Source organism: Thamnophis elegans, chromosome 2 (genome assembly GCF_009769535.1).
Source record: "Thamnophis elegans isolate rThaEle1 chromosome 2, rThaEle1.pri, whole genome shotgun sequence".
Taxonomy (NCBI): Eukaryota; Metazoa; Chordata; class Lepidosauria; order Squamata; family Colubridae; genus Thamnophis; species Thamnophis elegans.
The window spans coordinates 62573018-62590205 of NC_045542.1; the positions used below are offsets into that span (position 1 = coordinate 62573018).

The window sequence follows — 17188 nt, forward strand, 5'->3', positions numbered from 1 at the left end:
GATACAGAATTTTCATTAATATCTCAAAATCAGCAGAAACATTTTCATTAATACCCAGGTTAAAACAATGGAAATAATGCAGATATTCTTCAAGTTCTTTTCGAAGATTCCGAGTAATATATTTTAAAAATATAAGACAATATAAGTGGCGATTTGTAGTCAAGCATGATTTTTATAAGTATAATCTTTTTTGTCATTTTACTTAAATACAACATTGGTTTTGACGGACATTTAAAAATAAATTGTCATTCCATTTTTCCTTCACAAAACATCTAGCATCATAACCTCTATAAATCTTTTGTCATTTGCTTTTTTTCTTTTAGCTATGTATTTATGGATAGCAGAACTGGACCTTCTCACAAAGGGTTAAGTGATATAGTCTGAGGCTTCTTTGGAATATGGAGCAGGGTTTAAGGTTTTTGGTGGGGGTTATTTTTTCCCACATATGCAATCAGTGAAAGTTAACATTTGCTTCCTGCTCATCTCAGCCCACTAAATTGCCCATTTACTGTTTCTGACTTTGAAGTTAAAGATGACGTTCAGCATAAAACAACCGGACCACTTTCTTGATTTTGATGAATCGCCACTAATTATGGTATCCCATACATGACCTATCAAGCCATACAGGAAGGTTGAAGACTCCCTTCCCAATTCCTTTGTAGTGTCTGACACAATTCCTCTATCTGCTTAGAATATACCAGAGATGCTCTCTCTCTGTTACTATGTCTGTCTGTAAATTTTAAATAGTCAACCTTGAACATTAGAACAAGTTGATCTGTATTGCAGAAGCTGAGTTTTAGTGAACATGTTTTGTTCTTTTCTTCCACCCTTATTTTAAGTATCATTTTGATTACTGATTTATGAAAGATCCTTTCACATCTCTTAGCAGCATCTCAAATTTCTAATTTAGCAGGGATACACTGAATAGGTCTCATCCACAGGGTTCTTTTACAACAGGTGCAATCCAGCTTCATTCTAATCAGTCCCAGTAGCTTTCTTGATAATCCACCATATGAGCAGAGTATCCCACTTCATTATACAGGTGAGCCAAGTATAACAGGATTAACCTGTGTCTTTGTTCAAGCCAGGAATGGGGGAAGGAAGGGAACTTAGGGTATATTAATCAATTATGTCTGGAAGAGTACTCTTAAAATCACATTCTCTGCAGCTATGTGCAAATGGAATTTACATTTATCACATTCTTAAGAGAGTTGTTGGCCCAAAGGCAGCAACAGCAGAACTTGCAGCAGCCTGCTAATAATTCAGACCCATATCTGAACAGAGAGGAATCGCCTGAATCGAAGCAAATACTGTACTTGCAGGACTCTCTCTCCTTCCTCTTAAAGCTTTCTGAGGTGGTTAAATTATATACAATAAAGGAGGCTATTTAGTAATTCCCTTTAAAAATGGCTTTGATAGAAGTAGGAATGGTAGAGAGAGACAGGCAAGCACTGTTTTTGTCAATTCACCAAACTGCCATGGACAGGCTCCACTGATTTTTCAACATGAAAGGTCAGCTGCTTGCACAGTTACTCTCTCTGCTGTGGTAACATATGCATTATGTTTAGGGTGATTTTCTTTGCCTGTGATGAATATGGATGGGACCCAGCTGTTCAGCTCTACAGAGCATGCATTTTCTAGCGTAGTTCTGTGCTCACCCCTTCAGAAGCAAGGAGCTAGAATCCATATATGAGGTGCTGCCCTATAATGCACAGATGAAAAAACACAGGGAATACCAATTCAATGGGATGGATTTGCCCTAGTAGCTCTTCCCCCAACTCATTGAGCTTCCCCAAATGCCATTATATGACATTATAGCTCTGCCTTCATTGTAGACAATAATCCTGCAGCTAGATGTATCCTAGTCAATTCATCCCATGCTGCCTGCACTGTTAATGCCATGGGGGAGCCCAAGGCTGACCAACGCATTATGAGAAAAAGACTAATAGTTTTCTTTAACAGCAAGCTGTTATTGTCATTTCTTTCCTGTTAGAATTCATGTGTTTTCAGGGGTTGGAACATGAACAGTTTGTGTATAAATGCCAAGCATTCATCAGAATAACATCAACTGAACATATTCTGGAGATGGCAAGAATTTGAAAAAGCCAAATGGCAGATTGGCGTTTTCCTAAAGATGTCAGTAAGTAAAATTAATGTTATATGACACAGTGGATTTAAAGTTGTGGAAATTATATCAAGATCCAAATTGGAGGGTTTTCCCCACATGGACTAAAAAAGTGTTTGGCTGCCCTCTAGTGGATGCCTTGGCTGGTATTAGAAACAGCATGGCTGGTGCTCCTCCCTCCACATTTTCATGCTTTCAAGGTTCCATCCTGCTATTTGGTTAACACAAGGAAAACTTGTTGAACTGCATACTCTCCTAGTCAAAAATATAATGGGCATCTGAAGAGGCAACAGATGCTTTTTGTCACCTGATCAATTTCATCATCTGATTTTCACAGCCCATTCCCCCCAGCCCTTTAAATCACATTTTAAATCTTCTAGAATATAAAATTGGGCTCTTATAGGGTAATAACTTTTGCACCTAGGCTACCTCTGGGCAGCCCACTTTACCACACAGATAGTTGAAAATTAATCCCAAATTAGTTAGAAAGAACATAAACTGAAAGTTATTTATATTCCCTCCCAATCAAGCCAATCCCATTTCCCTGAAATATAATGACAGGGAGGGGAAAGGATTACAAAGATATTCCTTGATAAAAGAAGGCAGAGCCAAATCTAAGGGCTTTGGGATTTGTATACACATGTAGCAACTGAGCAAATGCAGCTGCCACTGGAATTTTGCTTGACTTGATCAGAGATGATCTGAAAAGTGCAGCTGCCAACTTGCCACAGGACTAGGTGTTTTCATCAAACTATGAAACTCGAATGCATAAAACTTATCCTCTGACCTTTAAGCAGAAATATAAATTAACTAACTAAGATAGCATTAATACTTTGTAGGGACATTCACGTTTAATTAATATTTTTGCCCCTGAGGCACAGCATCAGAATAACTGACCAATGCATGCTGGGAACTCATCTGTAAAGTCACCACACAAATAAAGGTGGTTGTAAGGAAAATCACACCCTTTATGAAATTTGCCATTCAAGCAGACTGCTTATGACTCTGAATGAAGAAGTTTCTATCCGCAAGCCATTAAAATTATAGGAAAACCTCACTAAATTGCAGAATTTCTTATCGCACTTCAGTGAGAGTTTAAACCTTCTTTTAAATGGCAAAGTAGCCCATCAAAAGAAGGAGGTTAGCTTTCTTTCCCTTGACATCAACTGTCAGGATGTCAAGAAGACTGTCAAGATGTTGAGAAGAGGAAGTCAAAAATGTCTAGATGTCAAGAAGAGGATTCAAACGTGCTCACCTATATCCCCACATCTTTCTTAGAAGACTTTAGTGCCTTGCCTAAGGCCTAGATCATTTTTCATATGATGAAAAATAAAAGTGCTTCCTCCCTCCTGATGGTCATTAATCCATCCATTATATCAATGATCCAAGAGTTGCAGAAGGCAGAATAAAACATATCAAGGCAAACACCGGCTTATGTCTGTAAAGAACTTATTTTAGAACACTGCCTTCGGAATCAAGAGAAAGTTTTCAGGGACATCTTTTGTTTTAAAGAAACTACATAACAACTGATTCTTATACTTTAAGTGGGATCAGAATGATTAACTTGCAACTCCCCCTCTATGGCATTTAATGGGTGTGGTAGATTATCCAGAAGAACTCTTCAGAAACATCCTACTGTATGTCATATAGATGCTCCTTTGTAACTGGAAATGGCACAGCAAGCAGGCAAAGTATTATATGTAAAAATGACAGGTTCATAGTCTTTCACCCCATGTAAAATAGCAAGACCTTTCAGAGCTTTGCTTATTTAATTATACCACCGAAGACAAAACCTTTGAATTAGTTAAGCTTAAATCATATTTGTAGGCAAATTTAACCACCTCATAGAGAGTATTTGGCAGTTAACTGAGGAAATGTCAAAAATTTTCCCCATAAGGGCATGTTGCTATTTGTTTCCAGCACTTCGTCTTGCAATGTTTCCCAGTATTCTTTCTATTTTGAGTGGGAGAATGAAATAACAATTGAACAGGTGTATCCTGCTACTTTATTCCTATTTATTGGAGATGAGGGAAAATACAGAATAGGGATTCACCTGGGGAAAGAATTGTATAATACAATACAGGCAGTGCATGCAAGAGGCTGGTTGTAGGGTCTGTAAAAGACTCCTGACTGAACTACAACTGGAGGAACTGAAGACCTAACTCACTATAAGGATTTTTTAAATATTCCTCTCTGGACAGAAACCGCTTGGATTCACAATCATTGAAGCTCTGAATCAGTATATATTCAAACCTGCTCCAAATGTAAAGTTTTTATGGTCTTTTGCCTTTTTAATGAAAGAGATTTAAGGATGCTTACACAATAGATTTGTACAACTTCTAATTCACTGTGAAGGAGGGAGCATGACAATATATATTAACTAACATTTCAGACATCATAGATTACAAACATAGTACAAATATACCAAAATGCCATATAATTAAATAATTGAAACCAATAAAAACAATGGTAATAATAAACAGGTGCCTTTTTCAGACTAATTCACTTCTGAACTAATGACGACTTTTAAAAAACAATACCAAGTTGAACAATTATTTAAAGGCCACCTTAAAAAACCCCAATAGAAGTAGCAAATGTTTTAAGGATTACAAATGTAAGGATATTTCCAACGAAGGATAGCACCGTCAGCACTCACACTCACAACTAATTTATTGTTAGGACAGATCTTCAGGCGGGTGATGCTGCCGCTATGACCAATCCCAACAGAAAGCACTTCACCTTCATTATAATCCCACACTTTTACTAGATGGTCATCACCTCCTGTGGTATAAAGAAGAGAGAAGACTATGTAAAACTGTCACCACTCTGCTTAGTGGCAGGCATAGAACTATAGTTAGCAGCAAGATACGGTAGAGAAAGTTTCAGTTTTGGTCTCCTATCAGCCAATGGTGTTTCCTTTGGATGGTCTCCATTCCATGTTCTATTTGCTGTGAGAAGGAGAGACTCTATCAGTAGGGGGAGAAATAAAATATATTCAAAATGATTTTAAAAAAACCCAAAAACTTACCAGTCACAAAATACAATCCATCCGTTGTAATATCCATTCCGTTAATAGAACCAGAAAGGGAGCCCTCTAATTCTCTAATTGGTGCTCCATCAAACACTTCCCAGTAACCAATCTAGAATCCAGAATAAAAATGAATAAAGGAAGGTCATGCAACACTACTTTTCTACCGTTATGAATTACAGTAAATGGTGTCATGCAACTAGGTGTGATTTATTGTTATGTATTCAAATTTATTATAGCCACCCAACTTGGATTGCAGCAGTATACAAAATGAATGAATGAATGAATCCTTTAGTCTCATGTTCTTACCTTTCTATCTGTGCCACTTGTGATAAGCTGATGTTCATCAGGGTGATAGCATACACATTTGAATAAAGTATTGGCCAATATCATCTGCCTTCTCATGAAGTGGCTAGGGGGGAAAAATCAGCTTCTGAAATTACATTTAACTAAATACCCTGGCCTTAGGAGCTGCTCTACTATTTTTCCCTCAGCCCAAGAGAAAAAATCCCCAAACAACTCCTAATATAAAAATGACTAATCTAGAAGCCAAATAGAGTTAGCCTTCATTAGTATTTGAATGGGGAGGACCCTTTGGAGAGCCACAGCTGTCCCCTAATATAAGAAGTTGAACAAATATTTAGGAACACAGCAAAAACATGCTGCTTCTCTATCTGCATGGAAACATTCAGGAATCAATTTTAACCCAAAGCAACTTTGTATTTACTACTGATCTGTGATAAAGGAAATAATCAAGTTTCTAAATTTCTAATACATATGAAAGCATAAGGACTGTCTGTTTTTGTCACACCATATAAGTCTGGCCTCTGTCTATGATCCAATTATCCATTCTATGGAAAAGGAATTTAACTCAGTAGTATAACTGAGCCAGACTTCTATGCAAAAGTGATCTTACACAAGATCCCAGATAATGCATGTCCCATCAGTGCTGGCTGTGACACACTCCTGATTATTCTTCTTTATCTTGATGCAAGAAATAGCAGATATGTGTTCTTTCATTACTTCTTCTAGCTTGCGTGTTTCCTTCCCAACTTCCCATACTCTCACCTAATAGAAACATTATTTAGCATTCATAGCCAAAATGAAATTGAAGGATCTTGTAATTCATAGATTTTGATATTTGTGGATTATAACTTGTGGTACATAAATATAAATCAATTATTGTCATAACATTAATATATATCTCTCACCCCCTTTTAACAAAAATGCTATACTTGGTTTTTATTCATGTGACCAACCCATTGCTGTTTTTTAATTGTAGCGGAAATATGAAACATAGAAATATGTTTAATAATAGTCCCTACCCAGGTTGTATCTAGCATGGCTGAATTATCATTTAATATTATATTCAAAGCAGAAAGACATACATGTTGATGAAGTCTGCAAGGCTCATCATGTTTGGGGATTCTTTACCTGACCCTCACCACCTCCACTGATTATTCTTTTGCAGTCACTTGTGGTAGCCACAGCTGTCACACCCATACTATGAGCATGCTCGATCACGTATATCAACCGCCCAGTTTCTGGGGTGAAGGCACGGATTTTTCCATCATTCCAAGCTAACACAAAATAAAAGGAGTTTACTCAGAGCAATATCTCTCTTCTTTTTCTCCTTCCTAAAGTAAGATCTCTGTATCTCAGTGGTCAGTAGAGCTGATTGTTCAATCTCAAGAGCAGGTAACTTGAAGAACCTACTCCTTTTAAGAAAAATATGTAGATGACGGATAAAGCATATTTTATCTCTTATCATAGGGTGAGCCTCAGCAATTTCTATTTAAGTGAACAAGGCTGCATAGTATAAGCCAGCAGGAATTAAGCAGTTCATGATGCCAAATTATAAAATTGAGAATTACAGTTCAATTTAGTAGTTCATCCCTATCCTGCAACCTTACCTTCTCCTAATGCAGCCAAACTATTTTGCAGTACTCTAAGAACTTAGCAAATGCTGGATTGGCCTTAATAATTTTCTTTAGCGACAGAATGACTACTTAAAACAGAAGAATTCATGATTGATACAATCCTTCAATAAGCCAGACATTCTAAAATGTTTTCACCTGAAATGATGCTTTTGCCATCCCGCATGAAATCTATGGCATGACAAGTCATGTTGGGGACAGTAATCCGTAGCAGCTCCTTATTTTCAGGTGTATACCATACACGGATATCATTCTTGGAACATGTGGCAAACAAGTCAGATGTACCACTATAGGGTGAAAATAATAAAACAGATCTGACTATTGCTGCTTTTACACTTAGCAATTTACTATTGAATCTCAATAACTAAATTACAACAGACCAAAATTACAACTAACTGTTATAACAGAGCCACTGGATTTTTACCTGATTTTTACCCAGAATTTTTGAAACTTCAAGAAACTTGAAAGGTTTGATTCTAGCTAAAATATGAGTTTCAAAATCATACATAAAGCAATTGAGAACTGTATATTAGCTACTTTAAAACTGCTTTAATTTGAAGAATGAAATCTGGTTCCTTTTAGCATATTAAAAACCAAAGAATACTCTCATAATTTAGAAATTAATAACAAGGCAAATGTCACAAATTTTGATCCTTACCCCTGGAAGGCAAAGGATACGGTACTGTTTGCTTTTTGAAGTTGTCCTGATCAGGAAACAGCTAGAACTGTACTTTAATGAGTTAGAATACAATAATGTTGCAAATTAAACACACATTTCTCCTTCCTCTTATTCCATAGGAAGCCAGTGAGAAGCCAGTCTGAGTCTCTGCCTAATACTTTCTCTTGTCCAGGATTCAAGGCACCCTTCTGCATATTTTCTGAATAGTTTCACCCATGTCACTTCAGGGCTCCCTCCAGGAAATGCAGCAGTAACGACCGGTGAGGTTTATGCCTGGTGAGGCACTGACAAAGTGGTGGGTTTCAAATTTTTTTAGACTTCCACAGACAGGCATGCTCAGTTCCCAATTTAAAGCAACAGCATTTGTTTTTCTCCTTTGCAAAAGAAGTTTCCTTCTTTCTTTTTCTTCTTCCTTCCCCTCCTTCCTCTCACTCTCCCTCCCTCCCCCTCTCTCAAACACACACACACACAGAAGTTGGATTGGACTATCTCTCCTACCCCCTTCCCTCTCTCACTCACTCTCTCTCAAACAAACAAAACACACACAGAGACAAAGTTGGATTGGAGGGAGAGCACCAGTGAGAGCACTTTCCCCCTGCCCCGGAAGGATCCAGCCCAGCTTCACTGATTACAGGTTTGAAAAGGCAACGTGGCTCTGCCTGCAATCAAACTACACTTGGGGAGGGAGAGCACAAGTGAGCCAGAGTCCTTCCCTCCAGCCTTTGCCCAAAGCCCCACACCAGGAGGATAAAGTTTGAATTCCTCCCCCTCCCTCCAACCCACACATATCTTTTCCAGCTGCTTCAAAGAGGACTTTTGATCCTTACCCCTGGAAGGCAAAGGGGTAAGAAGCCCCACCCAAATGAGTGTCCTCTACTATGAGGCAGGAGAACTGTGTGCCTCACCTATGTCAGGAATTTTTAGGCTTTTAACCCTTGTTTAACTCTGCTCGAGTAATCATAAAACACTTAAAGTCAGACTAGATGAGGCACACAATTCTCCTGCCTCATAGTAGAGGGAGCTTTTTTAGAGGCTTTTTTAAACAGTTAAGCAGAGTCATCCACGGTGAGGCAGCAACTAGTTCAGCCTGACCTCAGCTCTCGCCTTTTTCCTTTTACATTTGTTTTCTTTTCATGATGACAGGGGTGAGGCTGTGCCTCCCCTGCCTCACCTGACTGTACGTCACTGAAATGCAGTAGTATCTGCCTTTACTGAAATACAGCTTTGAAGTTGGTTGCAGAACAGACAATCCCTTTGAAGTTGGTTCAAAGACAATCCCTCTAATTCTAATAAGTTCATGGACTGAAAGCCTCTTTCAGTTTCAGTATTACTAGGAAATCCAGGTTTGAAGGCACAGTAATTCTTTCTTCATCACAGTTATCTGATCGATCTTCCTAACTCCTTTTAGTTTAATAAATGTTTTCAATCTTAGCTTTGAATCAAGCAGCCTTCATTGGTATATAGTATATACCAATTCATACATTCATACTTACCGTGCCATTCACTTTTGGTCTGGGGCCCATCCCAGAACCGAGATTTCCAGTCTAATGAAGGATTTCCCCTCCCTTCCATCCAGTGGGAGAAAATACTTCATTTGGCAGTAGGGACAGAGTCAAAATCCTGAAGAGTGGGGAAAGTGGAGGGGAAATCCTTTGCTAGGCTGCAGAAACAAACCCTCCCTGGGCCTTCCCTATTCTCCAAGGCATACCCTGCTCTTTACCTGGGACTCCATCTTCTTAACAACCCAGGAGATCACTTAATGACACCTATGGAAGTGCTGGGATTGCAGTTGTTGAGTGAAGTGGCCACATGGGTGTCTTGCTTAATGATCACTTCACCAAATGACTTGAGATTCTAGTCCTAATTGTGGCCATAAGTTGATGACTACTTGTATCAATAAATAAATGACAGCCAATGGAGCAGATTTCAGCTATTTGTGAGCTTTTTTTTTTTTTTTTTTGTCAACTGATCCAATCTGGCTCAAGAATGATTTAATCAAGATGATTTAATCAATGGCAAGCAGAACTTATCTATAAAATAGTGCAGTTCTACCTGTTCTACCTTATTTATTTATTTATTTATTTACTTATTTACTTACTTACTTATTTATTTACTTATTTATTTACTTATTTATTTACTTATTTATTTACTTATTTATTTATTTGCAATTTCTATAGCCACCAAACTCCACCAAGGACTCTGGGCGGCTTACAATTCTAAAAATATATAACAATTAAAACAAATCAGAAACATTAAAACAATAAAAGCATCCACATAATAAGTAAGTCCAAACTACAGCTGTAAGAATCATCCACATCCTTTTTTAAAAAATTAGGAAATTTAATATTTTGATCTAAATGATAATTTGGAAAGATACATCCCAAATTATTTTGGGGAACATGCCAGACAAAAAAAAATATTGACACATAATTGTGAATAGAATCTATAATCGTGTGAAGTATATGTCAAATTTTACATAAAGTAAGAAAACAGAAGCATACTGATGATTCAAAATGTTTGAAATCAAGAAGTAAGTAAGACAGATTTAAAGGGAGTTTTATCAAATAAGACCAGCAAAATGTGTCTTTTTTACACTCAAGTTATTTTTCCATTTCTTCATCATCCACTATATTTCTTTTTATATCACCTTACTTTTTAATAAAACATACTTAGGGTTCTGAGCTCCTACTTGATTCCACGAATATCAGGAGGGATTGGGGAGAAATCACCAATCGTATATGTGAAGACTATTTCTGGATTTTTAAGTAAATATACTTATATTTCTCCTGGGAAAATGATTTTATTTTCTTTCTTACACACATCAGTTCAAATATCATCAAAATAAATGTGGAATATTAGTTCTGAATATTTTACTGGCAGAATTTATGTGAATAGATACAAAAAGCAGAATACTGTAACCATTGAAAAAATGGAAAAACTACAAAAGCATCAGACAATATAACAAATTCTATAGTTTGCTCTGCTTCTTGCATCTTCCAAATAGCTAGAGTCTCCAAATGACTAAAGTTCACTAACTAGTTAATTCCAATTATTATTATTTATTATTTTTCTTATAAATTAGGGGAAGGATTAATTAACACATGCTTACCCTCCTAAATAGAAAACAATTACAACCACTATACAAAGTCTTTTCCATTTGAATGGGAGAGAAAAATTATTTGACTTATACTTACTATGGGAAAATTATATCATTGATAGCATCATTATGGCAAGTGGCTATGAGCTCATCCTTAAAGTCAGAATATGAGAATCGGTAAATCTGTGATTCATTTGTGCCCACAAAAAATTGGTGGCCCTGGCCTCGTGGTGTGATGGACGTAATAGCACCTTCCAACTGAACTTTTCTGTAAAACAAAATGAAAGATTTGCACAAAAGGTAAATGGGTTTCTGACAGCTCAATCTTCCTTAGCTTTAGGTTTTTTTTAATTTTCCCAACTTTTCTCCCTTCAATGATAGCGAATTTTAGCAATCTCAGTAATCCAGAAATATTTTAGCAATAGCAATAACACTTAGTCTTATATACTGCTTCATAGTGCTTTTACACACAGTGCTCTCTAAGCAGTTTACATAGTCAGCATATCCAACAATCTGGATCCTCATTTTACCGACTTCAGAAGGATGGAAGATTGAGTCAACCTTGAACCAGTCAGGAACGAACTGCTGGAAGTGGGCAGAGTTAGCTGCAATCCTGCATTCTAACCACTGCACCAAAAACGCTCTTACTTTTAAATCTAAAGGTTAGAGTATAATTATCGTGTGGATTTTTTCCTGTTTTATTAATATTATTTCATGAATTAAAAAAGAATTTTGACTTCTCAGGAAAGAACTGCTAATATTTTAAATAATCTATTCACGGAGATTGCTTTATTTATTGCACAATTAGCATCCGTGCATGTTAAATTGGTACTTCAGCGATGAATTTTTGAGCTGAAAGACATCACATTAAATTAGCAATTATAGCATGCTGTGCTCTTTGGCATATTTTTTGCCCTGCATGTCTCCAAAATTGCAGTCTTCTGTTGTTGAAGAATGTCCCAGGTACCCTGGGAATGATCAAGCTTTCCTTTCCCCCAGATAGATACATCTAAAGTATTTCATCTTAGACCCTATGGCACCCATACCTTACCGTTCCAACATCAACAAAAGCATAAAGGAAGTGGAACTAAAATGTGCTTTAGATCCCACACATCTCTGACTTGGAGCACGGAAAGAGAATGTATGTTATCCCTGAAGCTACTGTGCACAATTTCCCTAGAAGGGACTTTAAAAAAAAAATCGAGAAGAAAGCAGAATGCCATTCTTCTCTCTGTTTGTATGTCAGCATAAGCCTATCAAGGGTTTGGATAAGGTGGCTCATACACCTAGAGATCTCTCCATGGACTCGAAACAACCCGTTCTCTTCACTGTATGAACCTTGTACATAATGATATCCTCGTCCAAGAAAATTCAGAAACTCACTTGATTATTTTATATTTGGATCCTGAGCAAAGGGCTAAGATTCCAGCTCCAGTGCCAATGACCAAGTCACCCACTTTCAGCAAAAGCAAAGCTGTAACTCCCTAAGAAAAGGCAAGATGAAGACCTTATTTAGATGCTAAACAAATCACCGAATTTATATATATTGATAGCTTAATTCAATATAGTATTCCTCTTGCTCACCAAGATGGCATGTAAGCAAATGAGTTTATATTTGATCAGTAATCCTCTATCAAATCTATTGAGATCAGCTGTTTTGTTATCTTGCTATACAAATATGTCATACAAAAGATCAGTCATTCCCTAAAGCTAAGCATGTATATACTTCATGTCAAATGTTATGCATCTGTGGCTATTCTCTAAGACAAATTTAATTTAACAGTCCTGAACAGTAATCATCTTACTTAGTTACAAACTGAGGCTGAAGCACAGTGACCGAATGGATAGTCAATAAGGAGTGCATTTTCATGAGTACCAATCTAGTTTATCCTTCAGATGGATGAATAGACATATTTCTGCAATATTTATGTCACCTTCAATTATGTTCAAGCTTATGTACAGAAATCACTTAAAATAAACATTTATAAACCAAGAGTGAATAAGCACACACATAATAGCATTAAGTCATCTTACAAGGAGATAAAGATATCAAATAGAGAAAGATGTTTAGAACTTTATTTTTAATGCACTATTAACTTTTATGACACATAGATTCACACAACCTATAAAAACCTAATAAATACAATGGATTCTTTCAAATGGCAATTTTACACTAGTGGAAAGCATTTTACTTGTGCATAATGAAACATTTGCTTTTTATCAATGCCACACTCCTCCAAAGTTCTGTGGAGGGTCAGGTATCAGGAAATTTTTGAAAGCTATAATAGACAAAAGTATTAAGTATAAGTATAATCTTTATTGTCATTGTACTTAAATACAACAAAATTGGTTAACATTAACATTCTGTTTTAAGCTTTCTGATGTCACCACAATCACTATAGAATAAAACTTTCTATCAATTCATACAAATACAAAACTTAGTTCAAACAAAATAAAAATTGGAGCCAATAAATGTTTTTAGGAGAGGAAATAGTCCATAAGTGATGCTAAAATTATGGAGGCCCTATTCCCGTTTCCCATTGAATTTCCCATGGATGGCAAAAGCCCATGGAGAGAAACTACTGGGAAACCAATGTACAGCCAGGCTGAGAAAACATGTGGATTTTTAAATGTCTAGATTTCAAATTGTATGAACAGGTAAGTTTTCAATCTAGACCTGGCAAGATTGTTCTAATCAGTTGCCCCAACTAGGTCAGAAGTTTCTGGACAATTGTCCAAAAAGGAGTCCTAACTTTAACTTGCATAAAATATCTTAACAGAAGTTAGCTGTAGCCAGTCTATATCCAGAAGAGGCTGTAGCTGGCAAAAGATACTTTGCTGGATCTTCAGTACCATCTAAATTTTCGAGGGCTCACAGTTTGCAGAATTTTAAAGGGAGCATGATTGATTCAAAAGAAGTTGAACTTCAATCTCTTGAATGGCCCTCTTACCCAAATACTTCCATCTTATTTTAGCTTCGATTTAATGGCCGCAGTTCTAGCCACTGATTCAACCATTTCACTAAATTAGATGTATAAATGTGACAGAGTGCATAAAGAAAATAACAAAGGAGAGGTAAAGTTCATGGAATACTCCTGCATGTGTCCATTAGTTCTTGTAAAAATGGCTTTATTAGTCTTTCTCAAACTAGTATGCTTCAAATGTGAATTATATGTCCACCAAGCCCAAACACTTTGTCCCTACTAGCTTTAGAGTGGCGAAAATTACAAGCCAATAGAATGTAAGTTTGAACATGACTGATTTCATATTGTGACTTGCATCTCCAAACAGGCATTGCACAGGTTCTAGAAGTTTGTGAGTATTATCATTTGTCTGTGCACAATTTCAGATGTAGCATTTTTATTTGATAACATATGTACAAGTTGCAACAAGACACTAACAGCATTATCTTTTATTACCTTTTGGAAATGAATTTGTGAATCATGAAAAAAGGCAGACAATAATGACAGAAGTCCATTATAGCTATTTACATAAAGATTGTTGTCATTATATGCTTTTAAAAATAATTTCCCAAATCAGTTTAATCAATTTATCTCAGTACTTGTGTCTGAGTTGCATCCAATTATCCTTTCCAGAGCTGTCTTAGCAAATAGCACTACAATGAGCTTCCTTCCTTCCTGATGTCTTGATTTTTTTTGATAGATACTATTTTCAGCGACAGAATTCCTTCACTATCCACAAATTTAGCAAACTACATAAACCTATATCAGTAAAGCTCCATGCTTCTAGCTGAACTGAATAGCTTTCAGTTTTTTACAACTACATTTAACACTTTTACCCAGCCTATTTCATCATCATCTACTCCGTTATATTGCAAGGGACCACCTATAACGGCACTGCATCATCAATAGGATGCCTGTAAAGGATGATCTCTTTAAAATTCTGCTATGGAAATGCCCTTTTAAAATGAACAGATGTTCATGTTCATATGAGGTTACACTCATTAGGGTGGAAGTCAGCTTTTGTGCTAATTGTCTGATGAGGAATGCTCTTTTCCTTCAGCAATTATCCAGCAGCAGGATTATCTTTGAACACAAAGTTTTCTTAGGGGGATCAAGCATACTTTAGAAATCTCTAAGCTATCAACTGCCCATCCACCCTGTCTCAATTCACTGCAGCACAGGAGTCAGATGAGTTTGAAATATCTTCACAGCTTTGCCATGTAACAGGTGATAAACTAAGAAGATCTCTATTGACAGATTTTGACTACATTTCTAGATACAGCCTTAACTGCCCTAGGCACACCAATTTTAAATAACTTGGATTCAAGGTTTTTTTTTATTCCATCAAAAAGTGATCATTTTTTCCAATAAAATCTACTGCCAAAAGATTAATTTCAAGGTTGTTCTATACATCACTGCTAATAGATAGGCAGCTATATAGTCTATAATGCTGAGAATGCTCAGCAACTTATAGCAATGATGCAGTGCTTTGCTTTCTACTTTATTATGTCCCTTGTGAGTTAAATATAAAGGCTGCTGGAAGGTTTAACATTTATTTTATTATTTACCTGTTACACAAAGAAATCCTAGTTTTGATTGCAAAGGACATCTTCCAAGGCAAAATGAAACTCACTTATTTCCCTACAGGAAATATAAGCTCTGCATCCCATATTCTAATTACTTTCACTCAAGTGGTTTAACATAATGTAAACATCTCCATAAACCTCTTTTCATAGCAAACAATCATTTCCCTTCTGTGGGAATAACTAAGGTAAGTAATCAGTATTTAAAGGAGCTTTATTTTACTGATTTCAAGAAGATTTTAATGATCACAAGATTTACAGTACACTGAAAAGTAATTTAAAGGGTGTAATTTCAAGAGATGTATTACATGTCTCTACATTCTGCATTTACCCTTTGAACTAAGCTATGTTTCCTTAACCATGCTTTGTTGAATAAGGCAAAAGCTTATTATCAGTGTTTGTTTGGCCAATTCTTCATTTGTCTTTTTTTTCTTTTTAGCTGTTACTGTTTCAGAGTTCTATAAAAGCTTGACATAAAACCAGACCAGGAATAAGTCAAGAAATTATAAGTAAACCATATGTCTCTCAACACTAAGCCACAATTATACTCTATAAACCCAAAACAATCTTGATTCTATCTTCCACTAATGTAATGACAGAATCCCAATGATTTTAATAAAAGTGGATTATATTGAGTATTAGGGGTGCAAAAGAAATCCATTATGCATTTGAATGGCTTTTTTTATCTCACATGTGTTCTTTCAATAATAGAGGAAAATGTGCAGCTCACAGTCAAATGTCTATAATTTTTAGGCATTTGGAATTTATATAATGAACTCTGCCAACTCTAGAAGTGTATAGTTTGAAATAACCAATTACATTAATTCCTTAGTGATATTTCTCCATGTCTAAACCAGCAGCTGAACATTATATAATATATTCCACACCTTTACAAAAATTCACTTATTTATATCAATGTTGTGTTATGTAATACTGCATATGAGTTCATGGATTGATTTGCATCACTTTTCACACCTTCAAATCTTTTCCTGTTGCTTCTTATAAAAATTGCAGATAAAATTCAACATTCATCTCCTACCAATGGTTTTTTAGATCCACTGAAACATAATATTATCTGAGTAGAGGATAATGAATGACCACTAATTTGTCCATCTCTTTGCAGAGATCAAAACATCCATATAAGAATTATGATTGAGCAATTTCAATCATTTTTTGCATTGAAAACATAGCCTTTGGGGAAACAAAGTCACTTATTTTCCTTTCATTTGTTTCTTTCAGTGTATATTGGTGCCGTTCCTCATACTAAAAATAAGTTGGAACAGCTATGAAAATAACACGGAATAGATGAATAACAAATTTAAAAAGCCAATTTAAATTTCTCCTCATCTAGTGCTTGTTATTTTGATAGAAGGAGGGTCAGTTATACAGTAAAGCTGAAGAGTTTTTTTTAGTATTTCATTCCCTGATTTACTTCTTTAAAATAGGTCTTCTGTCTGTAATGATTTGAACTAATGTGTCTTGGGTTTTTAATTCTGTGGAAACCAGGCAAGAAACATTAAAAAATAATTTGAAAGTTGTGTGTAGAGAATTGTGTTTTCTCATGGAGCTCAGCTGTGATGTTCTGTTCTTTTTCTCTTCTATACTTCAATAAGCTATATTAATCAATCTCAAATATACATGAATTGACTCCAGAGGATACTCTGTACTATCCATGTGCTGTATATATTCATAGGTTGCATATGCTGGACTATTCAGAAAATATGTTAATGACTCACCCTATTACAAACATGTATTACAGTTGTACTTGCATCCTTA

At 36.0% G+C, this 17188-nt stretch overlaps 1 protein-coding gene across 1 annotated transcript in view; it reads right to left on the reverse strand.

Annotated features, from left to right (window-relative positions):
- Window positions 1-224: 224 nt before the first annotated feature.
- Window positions 225-17188, reverse strand: part of CFAP52 (cilia and flagella associated protein 52) — a 34820-nt gene continuing 17856 nt past the window's right edge. The window contains exons 7-14 of the mRNA XM_032212194.1: window positions 12250-12350; window positions 10964-11134; window positions 7229-7377; window positions 6588-6733; window positions 6070-6221; window positions 5463-5565; window positions 5154-5265; window positions 225-4906 (exon numbers count right to left, since the gene is read on the reverse strand). Coding sequence (XP_032068085.1) covers window positions 4725-4906; window positions 5154-5265; window positions 5463-5565; window positions 6070-6221; window positions 6588-6733; window positions 7229-7377; window positions 10964-11134; window positions 12250-12350 — 1116 coding nt within the window. The 3' untranslated portion in view covers window positions 225-4724. The remainder of the gene's footprint in view (window positions 4907-5153; window positions 5266-5462; window positions 5566-6069; window positions 6222-6587; window positions 6734-7228; window positions 7378-10963; window positions 11135-12249; window positions 12351-17188) is intronic.